Here is a 21608-nt window from a genome sequence, read left to right on the forward strand (position 1 = left end):
TTCAACTGGGTTTTGATTATATAGGATTGATCACTAATTTTTTCCGTTCTGCTGGAGTGCTATTGGAAATGAAATCTGCTGACCAGTACACATCTTTCTGTACGATGCTTAATAACGCGTTATCCAAGCGTGTCTCAGTTTTTCCGTGTAGTGTTCACTGAGTGAATATTCCAGTATGTTCTGAGCGATTCAGTACTGTCAACTGCAAATCCTGTATTGGAAAATATGTACAGGGATAGAGAATTCCAAGACACTTGAGTAATGCCTTACACGAAGTTCGCGAACTGACACTGCATATCAGCGTGACCGACCGTTTCTGGGTTAAGAATAGTCTTGGTGACTGGACAGAGCTACCTCAGAATATAACACCTTACTACATAGTGGACTGACAGTGAGCAAAGTAAACAGTCCTTCGTGTTTCAGTGTCAGAGGCAATGTAGATCATTCTTATAATCGAGACAGCAGTATTAAATTTCCGCACAAGATCTTGAAAGTTGTACTTCTAAGTAAGCATTCTACCCTCAGTCGTAAGAATTTAAAATGATCGACTTCACTGACCGCTTGACCACCTTGCGAGAGTGAAATTTGGCATTTAAAAGAAGTCCTTGTCAGAAAGTATGCACTGAGTTTTATTAAAGTTAAGCGTAAGCTAGTCTATAAAATCCACATTCTGATGTTACTGGCTACCCTCTCTAGCCCCCGGCGTAAACAGAGGGATGTTATAAGTTTTTAACCCACCACTCAAACAGAGGGGATTGTGTGTTTAACGTGTATATCTGTGTATCTGTCTGTAGCACCGTAGCTCCCGAACGAAAGGTGCGATTTTAATACAGTTTTTTCGTTTGAAAGCTTGTTTAATCGGGATGGTTCTTAGCTACCCTACACCTACATCTACATCATACTCCGCAAGCCACCTAATGGTGTATGACGGACGGTACTTTCGGTACCACTTTCTGATCCCTGAAACCCCGTTCCACACGCGAATAGTGGGTGGGAAGAATGATTGTCGGTAAGCCTCTGTATTGGCTCTAATTTCTCGAATTTTCTCCTCGTGGTCAATACACGAAATGTATGTGGGGGAAAGTAATATGTTGTCTGACTCCTCCTGAAAAGTGCTGTCCCGAAATTTCAGTAGTAAATCACTCCGTGATGCAAACGCCTCTCTTGTAACGTCTGCCAGTGGAGTTTGTTTAGCATCTCTGTAACGCTCTCTCGTCAGTTAAACGATCCCGTGTCGAAACGCGCGGCTCTTCGTTGGATCTTCTCTATCTCCTCTATCAGTCCTACCTGATAGGGATCTCAGATAGACGAACAATAGTCAAGAATCGGGTGAACAAGCGCCTTAAAAGTTACTTCTTTCGTGGATGAGTTACATTTCCTAAAGATCCTTCCGATTAAATTGAATCTGGTGTCTACTTTTGCCACTATCTGTTTTATGTGGTCATTCCACTTAAGGTCGTTCTGGATAATTGAGCCTAGATACTTTACGGCAGACGCTGTCTCCAGCTGTTTGTCATCAAAAGTATAAGTGTACAGTAGTGGATTTCTTTTCGTATGTATGCGCAATATGTAACATTTATTTACGTTCAGGGTCAACTGCCAGAGCCTGCACCATTCATCAATTCTCTGCGGGTCGTTCTGCAGATTCTTACTATCTTCTGGCGTTGGTACTTTGATATAGACAACTGCATCATCTGCGAATAGACTTAAAGAACATCCAACGCTTCCTACTAGATCATTTATATATACTGTAAACAGCAATGGTCCTATCGCACTTCCCTGTGGTACTCCGGATATTACCTTTACACCTGTCGATTTAGTTCCGTTAAGAGCGACGTGTTGAGTTCTATCAGCAAGAAAGTCTTGAGTCCAATCGCAAGTCTGCTTCGATACTCCGTAAGCTCGTATTTTTTACATTAAACGGCAATACGGGACTTTGTCAAATACCTTACTGAAATCAAGTAACACTACATCAACCTGAGCGCCGTTGTCCACTGCGCTGTGGATCTCATGGAGGAACAGAGCGAGCTGAGTTTCACAGGATCTCTGTCTGCGGAATCCATGTTGATTTTTATAGAAGAGGTGTTCATGTTCCGAAAACGTCATAGTTCTTGAGCATAAAACATGATCCATAATTCTACAACATATTGACGGCAATATCTGTCTCACGGCCTTTCCTAAAAACGGGAATGACCTGCGCTTTTTTCCAGTCTTTAGGTATCTTTCGTTGCGCAAGCGATCTATGATAAATTACTGCCGGAAGGGGAGCACGTTCTTTCGCATAATCTTTATAGAATCTTGTAGGTATCTCATCTGGTCCTTACGCCTTTCCACAACTAAGTGACTGTAGCTGCTTTTCAATTCCGCCATCGGTTATCTCAATATTTGTCATTTCGATGTCCGTAAGACGACTGAAAAGAGAGACAGTGTTACGATCTTCCGCGGTGAAACAACTTCGGAAGACCGAATTCATTATTTTGGCCTTCTCTCTGTTATCTTCCGTTTCGGTGCCGGTGTGGTCGCTTAGAGAATGAATACACGATTTTTACCCACTTACTGATTTTACATACGATCAAAATCTCTTAGGGTGTTTACTCAGATCGGTTGAGAACGTCTTAATTTCAAACGTATGTAACGCTTCTCTCATTGCTCTCCTTACGGTCGTTTTCGCTTCGTTCAGCTTTTGTTTGTCAGCTAGGTTTTTACTTCTGTTGAATCTGAGATGAAGAGCTCTTTGTTTAGCTATGTTCCTGGAAAATTTGTTCAATCGTTTAATTTTCATGAGCTACATTACGTAAAAATGTTTTCCGTCAGCGAACTCTCTTGATACACGCTATGTAATACATAATAGCTGAATCGAGTTACAGAGTACCAGATTATGGAACTCAAAAAGATTTAAATAAAAGTCCGCGAGGACATATGATTATCCTTTCCGGTTGACCAACAGTGATGATTTTTATCTTTGAAGCGTGTCTTCGTATCTGTGTGTGGCATCGTAGCTTCCAAACAAAAAGTCCGATTTTAATACAGTGTTTTTTATTTTAAACTTGTCTAATCGAGATGGTTTTTAGCTATGTTCCATGAGAGTCTGTTAAGCCGTTTAAATTTCAGAAACCAAATTAAGCAGGAAACTTAAATTAAAAATTTTAAAACTCTCCAACGCTAAAAATCTTTAAAAAATAAAAAAATAGATGTTGCCCCTTTAAGTTTAATATAAGTAGTAATATTTTGATCCACGCGTCGTCAAGTCTAAGGACTGATAAATAAATTAAAAAAAAGAAGTTAACAGCAGCAATCCCTTCTAGAACAGTATACTTTCATTACTGCTGAGTATAAGCATCTTATGTTCAGCGTCATCTCTTCCAGGCCTGCGCATCGCGAATCCATGCCTCAGAATAGCCAGTGAAGTCATAATTACTTGTTATATAAAATATGGAAACCAATCCGTCTTTAATTAGCTTACCGTTGTTAAAGAACAGAGTTATCTAATCATTTTTATTATATTTTTACATAATGACGTTCGAAATAAGTTTAATGCATTATTGTCTCTTAGAAGGCCTACGTCCTGCAGTGGTTTCATGACAGCGTACTAACTGACGCTTCATTAAACCGCGAGCGAAAGTGGCGCGGTATGCGGCAACGGGGCCCGACCAAGTGCGACCACCCAAACAAGCAGTCGCGGCGTCGTCGACGGTTGTGTCTATATTGCGAATTTTTAGGTGTTAATTAATTAAGACTTATATTCGACGATTTTATATTGTTGTTTTGATATTTACCTACGTTGCCTAGGTAGCTGACTTGTATTTAAACTTCATACTTTATAGTTTTTAGATGTATTCCGTTTTTATTTCATTTACTTAGCGGTCCTGCGATGCGACCACGCTTGAATAAAAAAATAGCTACTTATTTTGAACTTAAGTAAGCAACACATTTTTTTTTTACTTTTTGGAGTTTATGTGTGTTCTGGGTTTTTAAAATTATTAATTAGAGTTTTATAGCTTCTTCATTTATATTACGGACCACTTTATTCACAACAACACTTATGTGATCTGCAAAGAGAAAAACTTTCGTGGTATCTGTCATGTTTAGTGCTACTTCACTGATACATATCAATAACAGTTTGACTCCCCATTTCACATGACCCCAGTCAGATTAAAAGTATCTTCTCTGTTTCTTGACACTCGAAGACAACTTTCTGCTTCTAAAGAAGGAAGATTGGATTTAACGTTCCGTCGACATCGAGGTCACTAGAGGCGGAACATAACCTCGGATTGTGTAAAGGACGGGGAAGGAAATCGACCGTGCCCTGTCAAAGGAACCATCCTGGCATTCGCCTGGAGTGATTTAGGGAAATTATGGAAAACCTAAATCTGGATGGCCGGACGCGGGTTTGAACCGTCGTCCTCCCGAATGCGAGTCCAGTGTACTAACCACTGCGCCATCCCCCTCGGTACTTTCTACTTCTCACTTTGCAGATATGAAGGGAACCATTCTTGAGCTTTTCCTTAATCCGATAATATTCCAACTAATGCAGACATTTAATGTGTGATCTACACGATCAAATGGTTTAGGTAAGTCAAGGAAAATACGCACTGTCCTCAACCTAAGTTTAGCCCTGCTCCACACAAAAATAAATAAATAGCATTTTCTGTGGATATTCCCATCCTGAAGAAAAACGGAGAGTCCGAGAGAAAATTACGTGTCTGCAAGATGTGACACTACTCTCTTACATATTAGTTTCTCAGGAACTTTTGAAAACACTGGTAGCAAAGAGACTGGTCGGTAACTGTCTACGTTATCTCTATCACACATCTCATGAAGTTGTTTCACTGACGGGTATTTGAGTCTATCCGGAAACTGGCCACACCTGAAAGACGCAATGCACCTGTGACTGAATCCAGAAAGACTGACGGTGCACTAATCTTCATTATTCTACTTCCAATTTCATCATAACCGTGGATACCTTCATTGTTTGATTGCATAATTATTGATTCATTTTCACCTTAGCTTGTTTCCTGTAGCTTCAAGTGAGGAAAGTGTCTCGGAACACTAGTTTTCAATAGTTATACCTAGTTCACTATATCAATAAGATTTTGTTTTAACTTGCAGAGTATTGAAAATAAGTGATTCTTAAATATTTTGCACAACTCTTGTGGATCACTAACAGTTTTGTTCTCACACAGCAGAGGTATAGTATGTTGAGTATCTACATTATTTCCTAATACATCTTTCACAATTGATCATTCAGCTTTAATTTTCCGGTTCTTGCAATAATTCCAGCATAGCTGTATGTAAATTGGAACGGGACAGTAGGGGTAAACAAAGACACTGTTTTAAAACTACCTTGAAGCTCCTATATTTTGTTTTAGAATGAGGGAGGAGAAACTTTCGCCTTTTGCGGATTTATGAAGAGCTAACAGCCCTAGCTGCACCGAATATCCCACACAATCAACCGTCGGTTATTGTCTGATGTTAAGACTGTGGTCGAGGAGGCTTCGAAATTAATCTCAACTAGAACGAAAAAGAAAATTCTACGTATAAATATTAAGTACCAATTATAACACTATTTGTTTATGGTTCATCAAAATTTTCATAATTTTTTGCTTTAAAATTTTCCCATATTGGTACTATATTTTCTGTATATGTAAAGTGTGCTATACTGAAGTTGAAGTTCTTTGCATTATATGTGAGTAACGTATGTAAAATACTATGTAAACTGTTTATTACGTCAAATAATTTTCTGATGACGTTTTGTATTTAGAGATATTTGTGTATAAACTGTCCATGTTGATTTAAATTTCGCAATTGTAAGAAATGGTCACGCTTAGGAACAATGTAAGAGATAGGTGTTATGTAAAAGCCAGTGTGCTTTTGTTTGAGACTAAAGTGGGTCTGGAAGGTGGAAAATATGGCAAGGGTAAATGGCGCGCTGCCTAGAGCAAGCGCGGTAAGTAAGTCACACAGTCTGTAGGCAGCAGGGATGAGGTGGAGCAGGAAAAGCTTTGCCTGCAAATTTGCATAAAATGCCTCGGATGAAGACTGCAAGCGGCATACGGAATAGCTGCGACTTGTTGGGCTGCTGTATGTAAAATTGAACAAAGCCAAGAAGAGAAATTGAGTCCATACTGCAAGATACTTGCAGGCAGTCCTGTGGGTAGTGTAGCCGCTATAATTGTTCGCCACACCCAAGCCTACAGCCACCAGAGAAGAAATTTTTTGTATTTTACTTTTGTACAGCGTGAACGATTAATTTAAACTGTGTCTTAATAATCATTCTTGAACTTTAAAGATACTGGTTCACCCTGTTATTTCATCCTAATCATATACATATATAGAGTTCCTTCCTGGTGTATGATTAATCCGAGTATCCTATTTTACAGACTTATGAAGTGTCAACTTAATATAAAGAGGCATAGTTTAAATTGTTTTTACGTAAATAAAGAGAAAGTTTTCTTAACTATCGCAAAGTGTTATAGTAAAAGTTTGCTTACATAAAATTCAGTCAGAATGAAGCAAAGTTATTAGAAATTGTTAATTGACTACAGAGTTAGTTCAAAGGGTGATAGCTTTTGAAAGTAAATTCCAGTAAGAAAGAGTTTTTCTTGAAGTGCAATGTTCGGTATATAAAGTGTGTGCTTTAATACATAAGTATTTTAGTATTTAAGTTTTTTTGTTATGAAAAGTGTTTTTCTAAAGTTCCACCCTGGCCAATTTTTTAGCTTCCTCGAATTTATCTACTGGACTACTTCTCTTTTAAAAACGTAATGTAGGAGAGTGTAGTAGTCAAAAAGAAATTACACTGACTGTGCCATCATTGTTTACGTGGAGTAATATTTATTTAAAGAAGCAATTTAAACAGTAGCAAGAAAGTAGGCAAAATTCATACTTCTGCTTTCTGCTGGTGATCGTTAGTACATGTTTTAAACCACTAAAGGAACTTGTAACTGAATTTTCCTAGCTTCAATACAATACTATTCATATTGCGTTTTTTTCTAACCGCTGGGTAAGATTTTAGGAAAAGAACTGAATAGTCTGATTTACTTATCCATTAGACACAACACACGGTCAAATTCGGAAAAAGGGTAGCTCTGTTGGTTAGCTTTTCCTATTAACAGGAGTATCCTTCCATAGTGTACTTTATTTGGAAACTAAACAAATTTAGTGAGAGGGTTGTACATGGCAACATAGAGAAAGGGTTTTCTGTTATTTAGGTACATCTACATGATTACTCTGCAATTCACATTTAAGTGCTTGACAGAGGGTTCGTCGAACCACAATCATACTATCTCCCTACCATTCCACTCCCGAACAGCGCGCGGGAAAAACGAACACCTAAACCTTTCTGTTCGAGCTCTGATTTCTCTTATTTTATTTTGATGATCATTCCTACCTATGTAGGTTGGGCTCAACAAAATATTTTCGCATTCGGAAGAGAAAGTTGGTGACTGAAATTTCGTAAATAGATCTCGCCGCGACGAAAAACGTCTTTGCTGTAATGACTTCCATCCCAACTCACGTATCATATCTGCCACACTCTCTCCCCTATTAAGCGATAATGCAAAACGAGCTGCCCTTTTTTGCACCCTTTCGATGTCCTCCGTCAATCCCACCTGGTAAGGATACCACACCGCGCAGCAATATTCGAACAGAGGACGAACGAGTGTAGTGTAAGCTGTCTCTTTAGTGGACTTGTTGCATCTTCTAAGTGTCCTGCCAATGAAACGCAACCTTTGGCTCGCCTTCCCCACCATATTATCTATGGGGTCTTTCCAACTGAAGTAGTTCGTAATTTTAACACCCAGGTACTTAGTTGAATTGACAGCCTTGAGAATTGTACTATTTATCGAGTAATCGAATTCCAACGGATTTCTTTTGGAACTCATGTGGATCACCTCACACTTTTCGTTATTTAGCGTCAACTGCCACCTGCCACACCATACAGCAATCTTTCCTAAATCGCTTTGCAACAACCTAAGAGAACTGCTCAGATTGTCAGCCAGGTCATTTATATAGATCAGCATACTAAATTACAATAGTAGTGGTAAGGTTATACAATCCACGAATTGTAATTTTAGTGCACGCCCTCGGTAATCCCACTAGGAAACTTAGTGCTGCAGGAGCTCGTTTCTTTGCCGACTTTGGTCTGAAAGTAAGGGGACTAATATTAGCGTCGCGAGACAAACACAAGATCTGATTGTGAGGCAGTGGAGGGAAGGTCCCCTTCTTTATTTGGAGACCAATTACAGGGAGCTCTTTACCCACCTCCACAAGGGTCGCGGCCATCGATCCCGATTAAGAGTGCAGCGGCCGTACCTCCCATCCCTACCCTTTTCAATATTCACCGAGTGATTTAGGACACCATAAAGGCTTCGCTTTAAATTCATTCTCTTACCTCTTCTTGCTATTCACTTACGTCTACAGATTCTAGCAGAGACCAATGCTTCGACTGCAAAGATCTTCGTAAGTGTGAAGTAACAAAGTGCTGGATCCGTGCTGCAACATTACTGCCTTCTTTATTTTTACTCCAGTTTTCGCCCTTTAAGAAACCGACTTACAAAACAAAAGCATTCACGCTGCTCTTCACTGTCTTTATCTCTTCGAATAGCTCTTCATTCCCTCACGTCGTTTTATTAATCTTTCCGTAACCCAGAAATTTTTCTTTTCCTTCTCTTCGAAACGCTTTTAAATTTTGTAAAAATTTTTGAACTTAGTTCTAATGCGTATTGTGTCGTCATTCATACCCATTTATGCCAAGTCTGTCTTTATTCCTTGAACACAAGACTCGCATCTTAACACTTGCAATACTGAATGAAAATTATATTTTACTATAAAAATTCAGCGACCAGCCACTTTTTTTAAAATTTCTTTTAATGCGTTTTATTTATGCTAATATGCATTTCGGGTTTGCACCCATCTTTACTTCAATTTCGCGAGTTTAAAGTTACGCACTATCAGTTGTTCATTTTACTTACATTCTCCTCTCCTTGTTTTTTCTTCGCTTTTCTTCTTTTTCGTAACAGCACAAACACTTTTTGTCACGTATTTTACACAGGCGCACTGCGTTATCCGCCATGTTGCCGACTGGCAGTTTTTGTTCACATAAAAGCAAAAAAATGGTTCAAATGGCTCTGAGCACTATGGGACTTAACATCTGAGGTCATCAGTCCCCTAGAACTTAGAACTACTTAAACCTAACTAACCTAAGGACATCACACACATCCATGCCCGAGGCAGGATTCGAACCTGCGACCATAGCAACATAAAACCACTTTATCTGTGGACAGAGTTATATTTTACGGAAGTTTTGAGGTTCTAGCTCAGCTACTGTTTACTAAACATATTGAACTTGATACTAAGAATTGTTCTTTCTAACTTAATTTTGTACTTTCTGAAGGCATGTAAAACTCTTAGTACCCGGCTAGGTAGTGTGCTGTTACAAAAAAGAAGAAAAGGCAAGAAAAAACAAGGAGAGGAGAATGTCAGTAAAATGCACAACTGATAGTGCGTAACTTTAAACTCGCGAAATGGAAGTAAAGATGGGTGCAAACCCGAAATGCAAATTGGCATAAATAATATGCATTAAAATTTTTTTTAAAAAAGTGGCTGGTCGCTGTGTTTTTATAGTAAAATATCATTATCCACTGCCACAGAGCTCAACAGTCCAAATAAAATGGACAAATTGTTTTTGACACTACCTAGCCAGGTACTAAGAGCTTTACATGCGTTCAGAAAGTACAAAATTAAGTTAGAAAGAACAATTCTTAGTATCAAGTTCAATATGTTTAGTAAGCAGCAGCTGATCTAGAACCTCAAAACGTCCGTAAAATATAACTCTGTCCATAGATAAACCGCTTGTATGTGAACAAAAACTGTCAGTCGGCAACATGGCGGATAACGCAGTGTGCCTGTGTAAAATACGTGACAAAAAGTGTTTGTGCTGTTACAAAAAAGAAGAAAAGCCAAGAAAAAACAAGGAGAGGAGAATGTAAGTAAAATGAACAACTGATAGTGCGTAACTTTAAACTCGCGAAATTGAAGTAAAGATGGGTGCAAACCCGAAATGCATATTGGCATACATAAAACGCATTAAAAAAAAGTGGCTGGTCGCTGTATTTTTATAGTAAAATATCATTATCCACGGCCACGGAGCTCAACAGCCCAAATAAAATGGACAAATTGTGGATGAAAATTCATTTAGTGAGTCCTCTACTGCACCTCATTAAGGGCTGGGCAAAGAACATAGCCGGCCGAAGTGGCCTAGCGGTTCTAGGCGCTGCAGTCTGGAACCGCGAGACCGCTACGGTCGCAGGTTCGAATCCTGCCTCGGGCATGGATGTGTGTGGTGTCCTTAGGTTAGTTAGGTTTAACTAGTTCTAAGTTCTAGTGGACTAATGACCTCAGAAGTTGAGTCCCATAGTGCTCAGAGCCATTTGAACCATTTGAACCAAAGAACATAACACACTTTCTCCGTATGATGTCGGGAATACCTTCACCTCATCCTCTGTTTTAGAGTCCCTCACTTCTTCTGTACCTAAATTTGCATTCTTTTCTGACTGACACAAGATTTTTCTTAACGGCTGTCTTTCCTTCTTTTACATCTTGCCTCTCTCGTTACGTTATAGAGAACTTTGGTTTTCTACCACAAGTACTTATTGGTGTGCTGGCCGGTGTGGCCGTGCGGTTAAAGGCGCTTCAGTCTGGAACCGCGTGACCGCTACGGTCGCAGGTTCGAATCCTGCCTCGGGCATGGATGTGTGTGATGTCCTTAGGTTAGTTAGGTTTAATTAGTTCTAAGTTCTAGGCGACTGATGACCTCAGAAGTTAAGTCGCATAGTGCTCAGAGCCATTTTGAACCATTTTGAACTTATTGGTGTCAATAGTGTGGTTGCAGTTGAGAAGATGGAGGAGATAGACAGAGAGAGGGGGGAGAAGGAAATGGACTAACACAATTGGAATAAATACATACCCGAGCAACGCCAGGTACTCAGCTATCCAGTCACTTTAATGTGACCACCTGTCAAAAGCCTGAATAACCACCTTTTGCAGTGCGGACCGCTGCGAGGCGTGGAGGAAAATAGTCATGAGGTTCTGGTTAGTATTGACAGGGATGTGGAGCCATGCTGACTCCAGTGCCGGCAGATCTCTCGGTTGAGTATCCATGATACAAACAGCCCGACTGGGGTGGTCCCTCAGATTCTCGATTGGGTTTAAACCCGGGGATTTTGCTGGCCAGTGATGTACGGTAAACTCATACTGGTGCTCTTAGAACCACGCACGTACACTGCAAGCTGTGTGACACGTTACGTTGTCTCGATGGTAGATGCTATTGTACCGATTACAATCGAACATCATGTAGGCGTAGGAATGGTCCCCAAAGATAGATACATAATTGTGTTGAGCCATTGTGCCTTTCAGAATGATGAAGACACCCAGTAGATGTCACGAAATCATTCCACAGATCATAAGGTTACGAGGATTATTGCAGGGTGTTTGCATTGAGATGTTTCGGATCGTACACCTTAACGGCCACCTGTCCGATAGAGCAAAGACCTTTTGTCGCCACTCAGTGGATACCTAATTGCGCTATAGTCTTCATTGGCGATGAAAAGCAGGTTCGAATCCTGCCTCGGGCATGGATGTGTGTGAAGTCCTTAGGTTAGTTAGGTTTAAGTAGTTCTAAGTTCTAGGGGACTGATGACCAAAGATGTTAAGTCCCATAGTGCTCAGAGCCATTTGAACCATTTTTTTGCACCACAGATTTCTCGGTTCCGGGTTTGGATGACACATTTATGCCATACACGGTATACTCTATACACGGAGGCATGCGAACAGTTTGAAAACTTAGCAGTTTCGGATATGCTTCCACCCTTGGCCCCCCATAAGCCGATGATCATGCCCTTTCGGACGTCAGATAAATTGCTTTGTTTACGAATTACGACAACGATTGCACTGTTTTGTCGCGTTCCACCGACACGCTTCACATATCCTCCATCGCTAGTACTGCCACCTATCGTATGTGAGTGATCATTGCACGTTGACGTCCAATGTAGGCGGTAGTCACATTAATGTGACGGGATCGTGTCTATATTATTCTGCAAAACGTAAGCACGAGGTGGACAAAGTAATACGACGTATTAATTACCCGGTGGAAATGAATGAAAGTTTTGGAGAATGTTGCCAGGAATCTCCAAGTGGTTCATAGAAAACTGGACTTCACGTGGTGTGACATCTGCAGACTGTAGTGCTAAATGGGACTAACCCCCTCAGAACGAGGCAGTTGAGGGAACGAGAACAGACAGTGTGTGTCAATCAGTGAGCGGTTACAGAGCAGTGTGGTGGTGTTCTTCATTACCATACAAAGTGTGACAAGTGTAGCCCAGGGGTTTGGTATTTCTCACTGCATTGTTTTAAGTGCATTGGGATGCCCAAAGGAGAAGAAGTGGTCGACCACGATCAACTACAACAACAGACGATCGGTTCGTTGATCAAGAGGCATGAAGGGACCCACGTCAAGCAGGTTCAATTGCAGCCACATTTAACAAGACCGTAAGGCACGCATCTCACGCTCCACGGTGGCACAAAACAGCTTCCAGCCGTGTCGGAATGGATAAATACAGGTCCTGTATGGTTTTGAAGGCAGTCTTATACCAGTCTTCCTGCGAAATAGTGGCAAGTTCAGGTAACAATGATAGAGGTGATTAGCGATCACGTTCGCTTCTCTTCAACGTAGACCACAAAGCCTCAATAACATTGAGATTTGGTGGCTATGATGGCTAGGGGAGACTCCATAATTCTGGAGATCAGATAATTCATCTCCATGCTCACAAAACCAGTCCTGAACGATTAGAGTTGTGTGAACAAGAGTCCAACCGTCTTGGGACACAGCATCAGCATTGGGGAGCAAATATTATATCATGAAATGGACCTTATCATCGAAACTGGTTACATATACCTCAGTAATGCGGGTTTACAGAGTACCCATGGCGTCCATGGAATATCACGACATGGCTGCCCAAATCAACGACAACCCCCCCCCCTTCCCCCTCCATATTTCACTCTCGCACTCTTGGGACGTAAACGCAGCCATAAGTTCTAAAATGTGTGAAATCCTACAAAATGACAATCTTCCGTTGCTCCATAGTCGCAAGGACTATGGCCTCGGCACCACTTTTGTCGTCACTAAAATATGGTCTCGACACAATCTGGAGGACAGCAGTTACTGCCAGACAGTTCTATTTACGGCAAGGTGTCGTGATCGCGACTGAATGTCATTGGCTGACGGCACATTGTGAAGGCGACTGCGCAGAAGAGTTCATAATTGGACCACCTCGCTATCTATAGTTGATTGTAGGATCGAAGTCAGGGTCAGTGATAATATAAAGCAGGCTGTTGCAGCCGAGTGTCTGTATGAGGGCAGAAGTGGGCAAGCTGCTCGTGCATGGGCAATCATTGAACCTGGCCGTAGCATCGCAGCTGTATGCGCTAGCCGATCGGCCGTCGACAAGGGTGGAAAATGGCTTCCTCTGAACAGAATAAGGCGTTAACGTGTTCAAAACTGTTGCATGGCGAGTAGGCCGTACTACTCACCCCTCCACGTGGGCAAGCAGATGGGCCCTCGCGGGCAACTGTGTCCTGTGGGTCAGTATTGGGGCAGCTTCAAATACAGGATTTTTCACATGCAACGCAAGAAAATGTGCCCGTGCGTTGCACGGGAACTGGAGATCAGAAACAGCTACGTATACTCACTTTAAACTCGCTAGCGAGTCCTATGACGTCGTTTCCGTTCTCACCGTCTCCGTGTGTTCGGAGACTCGACTCGCGACATTCAGCCTCTGCTCATTTAAATGAATACTCATGACATGAATCTGTTGTCGTGTACAAGTGGACTCGACCCGAGTAGGAGTGAGAGCGAGTACACGGGTTCGCAAGTATAACTGCATGCTCACGGTATTGCCGCTACACACGCAACCTTTGGGGTGGCGATAATTGTACCAATAAAATGACTGATCAGTTGATAGTTACTTGGGTGTGTTCGAAGAACGCTGCAAATTTATTTATTGATGTGTGCGCACTTTCGAGGTGTTACCGAGTGTGGACGAGAGTGCAAGAAAAAAATGGTTCAAATGGCTCTGAGCACTATGGGACTTAACATCTATGGTCATCAGTCCCCTAGAACTTAGAACTACTTAAACCTAACTAACCTAAGGACAGCACACAACACCCAGCCATCACGAGGCAGAGAAAATCCCTGACCCCGCCGGGAATCGAACCCGGGAACCCGGGCGTGGGAAGCGAGAACGCTACCGCACGACCACGAGATGCGGGCTAGAGTGCAAGAAAACGTGACACGAGGATGAAGTGCATTCTCTAAATGGTGATTAATTGTCAAAATAAATTTACAAGTCTTCGAAAAAGTTAGAGAAATTAATGATAAACTGCACATCTCGCTGTTAGCTCATAAACGCAAGTTTCCATGACCAGAAAGTGATACAGAAGTAACGCACTACTGGGTCGTAGGGACATAAAAGTGACGTTGCTCTGTGACTAGTTTTCAACTGATGCAGCACATATGTTTTCTCATAGTGGAGGTGGAATAAACAGGACTAAAACCATTATGTTTGCATCGAACGAAATTTGTATGTTTGTCATCTCACAAAACACAGTTTCGTTAAGGCCATCTGATCAAGAAAATCAGTCATTTCTCCTTGTCAGTGTTACATTAGAACAGCAAGATCGTGTACTCAAATTCCGTGCTAACAAAGAGACCGCATGATAAATGGATTTTTGCAAATTTTTGTATTTATGGTTCGTGAAGTTTAGAACTAAAGTATCAATCCGACAAAGCAGTTCGATGCAACTCTCAAAAATTCTCTAGAAAAAGACTGTGAAATTTTTAAAGAAAGGTGTATGTTCTACGAGTATTTCCGTGAAGCGTAAAATAAAGACGAAGAAAAAAAATGGTAGCCCTCGAGACTGGTAATCAATGGATCACTGGTTTGAGTCTCATTTCGGTTAGTATTTTTTCTTTTTTTTCGTTCATTCGAATACCTATGTCATCAACCGAGCGAGGTGGCGCAGTGGTAGCACACTGGACTCGCATTCGAGAGGATGACTGTTCAATCCCGCGTCCGGCCATCCTGATTTAGGTTTTCCGTGATTTCCCTAAATCGCTCCAGGCAAATGCCGGGATGGTTCCACTGAAAGGGCACGGCCGACTTCCTTCCCTGATCCGACGAGACCGATGACCTCGCAGTTTGGTCTCTTCCCACAAACAACCCAACAAAGATTCATCATATTTATGCTAATTAACACTTATCTGTCATTTTTATGGAGAAAGCGCGTCTTCTTATCCCTAACTACATGTCACACACAAAAATCGAGTCCTCATTGCAAATATAAATTCTTGCTTATAGATTTTTATAAAATATTGTTAATAAAGCTCGTTTAAATTTAAAAATGTTAAATATCTTTCATGTTCACGCATTTTACACTTCACAGGAATGCTCGTGGAACCCACAACTTTGTTTAAAAATTTAATGCAGAGAAGTGTCGAACCTGGGTCACTCACACAGAAGCAACCATTCTACCGTCAAGCCACGCTGCGTGTGGGTAATTCGATCTTTCCGAAGGGTATTAACGGTGCTCGGAAAACTTCAAAGTCGATTTTCTCGAGAATTTTTGAGAATTGCATCGAACTGAATTGTGGGATCGATATCTGAATTCTGAACTTCACACACCATAAATTTCAAAAATTACGAAAATTAAACTGCCGTGTTGTCTCCTTGAAAGTCACCACTAACCTCACACTCTCTGCATGCTTCAATAAGAGAGAACGAGTCGACGAGTATGAAGCGACCGCAGTGCCTCCGTTCTCAGACTGGCCGTATTCGTGGAACTACAGCGAGAAGGAAGCGAGGTGGTATAGCACCAAAAAGTAATGCTTTTTAAAAGATTCAAACAAATTTCAACGTTCTTACTTTTTGCAATAATGAAACTGCTGGCAGTACTGTCTGGCTTTGGAAGATAAGGCCCGTCGTCAAATTTTTGAAAGTGAAATTTAAAGAAATTTGTACACCTGATGAAAATGTCAGTATAGACGAATACTTAGTGAAAAAACTACGATTGACGACGATTGGCGTATAAACAATTGAACACATTGAAATGAGTGGGGTTTGGATTAAAAATTTACGTGCTATGTGAGGCAAGTTGCGGATTATGTTTCGGTTTTAAAATATATACTGACCAGGACAAAAATGATGGGAATAATAGAGCATCAGAGAATGTTTTCATAGACTTCGCAAAATCAGTTCTAAAGAAGGGATATATTTTGTTTCTTGATCAATGGTACTTCTTCCCCACCTGCCTTTTTAAATTACTAAGGAGACACAAATGTTAACAATAAAGAAAGGAGAATTTTTATGGAGAAGTTGTAAGAAGTTGTTGGCGCTGGGCGGAAAGACAAGCGTGACATCCATATGAGACCAACATAACACGAAACTGTATAGACATTTCACCGTATGTAGGAGGGTACCAACAAAATATGTTCACACTCTGAGGAGAAAGTTGGTAATCGAAGTTTCATGAGAAGGTCCTGCCGCAGCGAAAAACGTCTTTGCTCTAATGACCGCCACCCCAACTCTTGGATCATATCCGTGCCACTATCTCTCTTATTTCGCGATAATACAAAACGAGCTGCCATTCTTTGAACTTTTTCAGTGTCCTCCGTGCAATCTATCTGATGCGGATCGCACATCGCACAGCAATATTCCAGAAAAGGGCTGACAAGCGTAGTGTATGCAGTCTCTTTAGTAGACGTGTTGTATTTTCTAAACGCTCTGCCAGTAAAACGCAGTCTTCGGTTTGCATTCTCCACATCGTTATCTATGTGATCGTTCCAACTGATGTTATTCGTAATTATAATCCGTAAGCATTTAGCTGAGTTTACAGCCTTTCGATTTGTGTGTAACTGAAATTTAGCGGAATCTTTTTAGTGTTCATGTGGATGAATTCACACATTCTTTGATTTAGAGTCGATTGCAACTTTTTGCACCATGTAAATATCTTCTCTAAATCGTTTTGCAATTCATTTACATCATCTGATGACTTTAGATGACGGTAAATGAGAGCATCATCTGCAATAAATCTAAGAGGGCTCTTCATATTGACTCCTAAATCGTTTATACACCGGGTGATCAAAAGTCAGTATAAATTTGAAAACTTAATAAACCACGGAATAATGTAGATAGAGAGCTAAAAATTGACACACAAGCTTGGACTGACATGGGGTTTTATTAGAACAAAAAAAAATTGCTAGACGCGTGAAAGATCTCTTGCGCGCGTCGTTTCGTGATGATCGTGTGCTCAGCCGTCACTTTCGTCATGCTTGGCCTCCCAGGTCCACAGACCTCAGTCCGTGCGATTATTGGCTTTGGGGTTACCTGAAGTCGCAAGTGTATCGTGATCGACCGACTTCTCTAGGGATGCTGAAAGACAACATCCGACGCCAATGCCTCACCATTATTCCGGACATGCTTTAGAGTGCTGTTCACAACATTAGTCCTCGACTAGAGCTATTGTTGAGGAATGATGGTGGTCATATTGAGCATTTCCTGTAGAGAACATCATCGTTGCTTTGTCTTACTTTGTTATGCTAATTATTGCTATTCTGATCAGATGAAGCGCCATCTGTCGGACATTTTGTAAACTTTTGTATTTTTTTGGTTGTAATAAAACCCCACGTCATTCCAAGCATGTGTGTCAATTTATACCTCTCTATCTACATTATTCCGTGATTTATTCAGTTTTCAAATTTATACTAACTTTTTGATCACCCGGTAGATCAGAAACAACAGACGGCCTATAACACTTCCTGCGGAACGCCATTTATTACTTCTGTTTTCCTCGATGACTTTCCATCAGTTACTACGAACTGTGATCTTTCTTAGTTTTTTTATGTAACGCATTGTAGGACAATAGTGGGTAGATAGGAAACGAAATAAGAGAAGTCAAAAGTAAAACTCCGTGTTCTGGTGCTAACGGGCCACGAGGGACTGACGGACCATCAGGTACTGGTGTAGGTAAATGCGGTATAGAGAAGCATGGGGCTAGCACACTGCTCTCCTGGTCATTTCCGGTTTTCTTGACCTTGGAGCCACTACTTCTCACCCAAGTAGTTCCTCAGGTGGTATCAGGAAAGTGAGTTCACCCCTTTCGATTTCACCCACCAATGAAAAATCTCTGGCAGTACCGGGAATTGGATCCGGGTCCTCCGCGTAGGAACCAGACACGTTGCCCACTGAGATGCGTAGGCGAAGAAACGAAATAACACGAAGATTGAAAACTGCCTGAAGCCTTTTCGCTAAACTACACTGGCCTCGAAATAAAACTTCTGATTAACGGACGGTTTGTACTCAGTGTGTTTCTTTATGTGTCAACTAGAGTAACTTCAAAGCCGATTATTTTCGGGTTTTGGATCGTACTGCTTCAGGAAATTTACGTCCGGGTATTGAATTTCATGTTCTGGAAGCATGAGGCAACAGCCTTGTCGCAGTGATAACACCGGTTCCCGTCAGATCACAGAAGTTAAGCGCTGTCGAGCTTGGCCAACACTTGAATTGGTGACCGTGCAGGTCTACCGAGCGCTGTTGGCAAGCAGAGTGCACTTAGCCCTTGTGAGCGGAATTGAGGAGCTGCTTGTTTGAGAAGTTGGGTTGGTTGGGTTGATTTCGGGGAAGAGACCAAACTGCGAGGTTATCGGTCTCATCGGATTAGGGAAGGATGGGGATGGAAATCGGCCGTGCCCTTTCAAAGGAACCATCCCGGCATTTGCCTGAAGCGGTTTAGGGAAATCACGGAAAATCTAAATCAGGCTGGCCAGACGCGGGATTGAACCGCCGTCATCCCGAATGCGAGTCCAGTATGCTACCCACTGCGCCACCTCGCTCGGTTTTTGAGAAGTAGCGGCTCCGATCACGAAAACTGGAAATGGCCGGGAGAGCGGTGTGCTGACTACATGCCCCTACAAATCCGCATCCAGTGACGTCTATAGCGGCAGAGGTTGACATGGCGATCGGGCGCCACAGTTAGGTCTTCCGCGGCTCGTTCGGACGCAGAGAGATAATTCATAAGCGCAAAGAAAATCTGACAGGTCGAGTCGGTAGGGTTCCTGGTAAAACCTGTTGTGGTGGGAGTACAAACAGAGATCACTAGATCGCAGGCCAATCGAAATGTTGTGCAGACACCGATACTTCTCGAGCTGTGACGTAAACTGGTGGAACACTGGACTCGCATTCGGGAGGACGACGGTTCAATCCCGCGTCCGGCCATCCTGATTTAGGTTTCCCGTGATTTCCCTAAATCGCTCCAGGCAAATGCCGGGATGGTTTCTCTCAAAGGGCACGGCCGACTTCCTTCCCCGTCCTTCCCTAATCCGATGAGACCGATGACCTCGCTGTCTGGTCTCCTTCCCCGAAACAACCAACCAACCAACCAACCAACCTAAACTGGTGGAGCGATTCGAAGCTTGCTCAGCCACAGCACCACTGTAAAGGAGAGTTAGCGCCATCTTTCGGAAATATGCCGCATTTCTGCAGCAAGCCTTGTAACGAATGCACGTGAAAGCTCAAATTTATCGTGGAAACACGGGTGGAAGTACTTACCGTTAGATGACACCAGCGGCAGTGCAGGCCATTGATGCCGTTGTAGCTCTTGACGGTCTTCCGACACTTGTCGCACTTGCCGTGGCAGTTGCCTTCTACCCAGTGGTGCATCATGGTCTGTGACATCTTCTTGGACTTCGCGTAGGTTGCGATGCAAGACGCAGGTGCTCGCTGAACGCAGCGCTCGTGCACCGTGTACTTGCACACTGCGGTACCAAACAAAATGATTATTTCGCATTACTGTCAACCAAACAAATAATGTTAACGGACATAGATCTATAATAAAGTCACATTGTATTGGTATACACTATGTGATCAAAAGTATCCAGACACCCCCAAAAAATATTAGGTGCATTGTGCTGCCATCTACTGCCAGGTACTCCATATAAGTGACCTCAGTAGTCATTAGACATCGTGAGAGAGCAGAATGGGGCGCTCCGAGGAACTTACGGGCTTCGAACGTTCTCAGGTGATTGCGTGTCACTTGTGCCACATGTCGTCTGTACGCAAGATTTCCACACTCCCAAACATCCCTAGGTTCACTGTTTCCGATGTTATAGTGAAGTGGACACGTGAAGGGACACGCACAGCACAAAAGCGTACATGCCGTCCTCGTCTGCTGACTGACCGAGACCGCCGACAGTTGAAGAGGATCTATCCAGATCATCACACAGTAAGTCCAAACTGCATCAGGATCCACTGCAAGTACTACAACAATTAGGCGGCAGGTGAGAAAACTTTGATTTCATGGTCCAGCGGCTCTCAATAAGCAACACATCACGCCGGTATATGCCAAACGACGCATCGCTTGATGTAAGGAGCGTAAACATTTTTTTATTACAGAGGGCAGCTAACCTTCTGACCGAACACGCTGAGCTACCGTGCCGGCTTTCGGAGGCAGTGGTGCTATGATGTAGTCGTGTTTTTCATGGAGGAGGCTTGAACACCTTGTTTTGCGTGGCACTATCGCAGAACAGGCCTACATTGATGTTTTAAGCACCTTGCTTCCCACTGTTCAAGAGCAATTCCGGGATGGCAACTGAATCTTTCAAGACGATCGAACACCTGTTTATAATGTACGGCCTGTGGCGGAGTGGTTGCACTTCAGTAACATTACTGTAATGGACTTGCCTGCACAGAGTCCTGACCTGGATCCTATAGACACCTTTGGGATATTTTGGAACGCCTACATTGGGACAGGCCTCACAGACCGACAGCGATACCTCTCCTCAGTGCAGCACTCCGTGAAGAATTGGCTGCCATTCCCCAATAAACCTTCCAGCAGCTGATTGATCGTATTCCTGCGAGAATGGAAGCTGTCATCAAGGCTAAAGATGCGCCAACACCATATTGAATTCCAGCATTAGCGATGGAGGGCGCCCCGAACTTGTAAGTCATTTTCACCCAGGTGTTCGGATACTTTTGATCACATACTGTATAAGCAACAGTTCCCACACTACTTGTAGCTTTGCAACTTATCGCTCATGAGGAAAGAAACTGATGTTATTAACATATTCAGGAGTAAAACATGTAAGTATTAACATAACAAGAGACATCTGTTTCAATTAAAGCCCTTTCCAAACTGTACTTTTACCTCGGTGATGACGGCATGGAACACATCTTAGCAGTATGTGAAAAACGCACTGAGGTGACAAAAGTAATGAGATACCTCCGAATATCGTGTCGGGCCTCCTTTTCACCGGCGTAGTGCGGAAACTCGACTTGGCATGGACACAACAAGTCGTTGGAAGTCCCCTGCAGAAATATTCAGCCTTGCTGCCTCTATAGCCGTCCGTAATTGCGAAAATGTCGCCGATGCAGTATTTTGTGTACGAACTGACGTCTCGATTATGTCCCATAAATATTCGATGGTATTCATGAAGGGCGATCTGGGTGGCCAGGTAATTCGCACGAATTGTCCAGAATGTCCTTCAGACCAATCGCAAATAA

The 21608-nt window shown here is 42.3% G+C and overlaps 1 protein-coding gene across 2 annotated transcripts in view; it reads right to left on the reverse strand.

The window, feature by feature from the left end:
- Positions 1-21608, reverse strand: part of LOC124721987 (diacylglycerol kinase 1-like) — a 326009-nt gene that overhangs the window by 237561 nt on the left and 66840 nt on the right. For both annotated transcript variants that reach the window (XM_047247159.1, XM_047247158.1), the window contains exon 8: positions 19659-19864. In XM_047247159.1, the coding sequence (XP_047103115.1) occupies positions 19659-19864 (206 nt within the window). The remainder of the gene's footprint in view (positions 1-19658; positions 19865-21608) is intronic.

The sequence above is a fragment of the Schistocerca piceifrons genome, chromosome X (assembly GCF_021461385.2).
Source record: "Schistocerca piceifrons isolate TAMUIC-IGC-003096 chromosome X, iqSchPice1.1, whole genome shotgun sequence".
In the NCBI taxonomy this organism is placed as follows: domain Eukaryota; kingdom Metazoa; phylum Arthropoda; class Insecta; order Orthoptera; family Acrididae; genus Schistocerca; species Schistocerca piceifrons.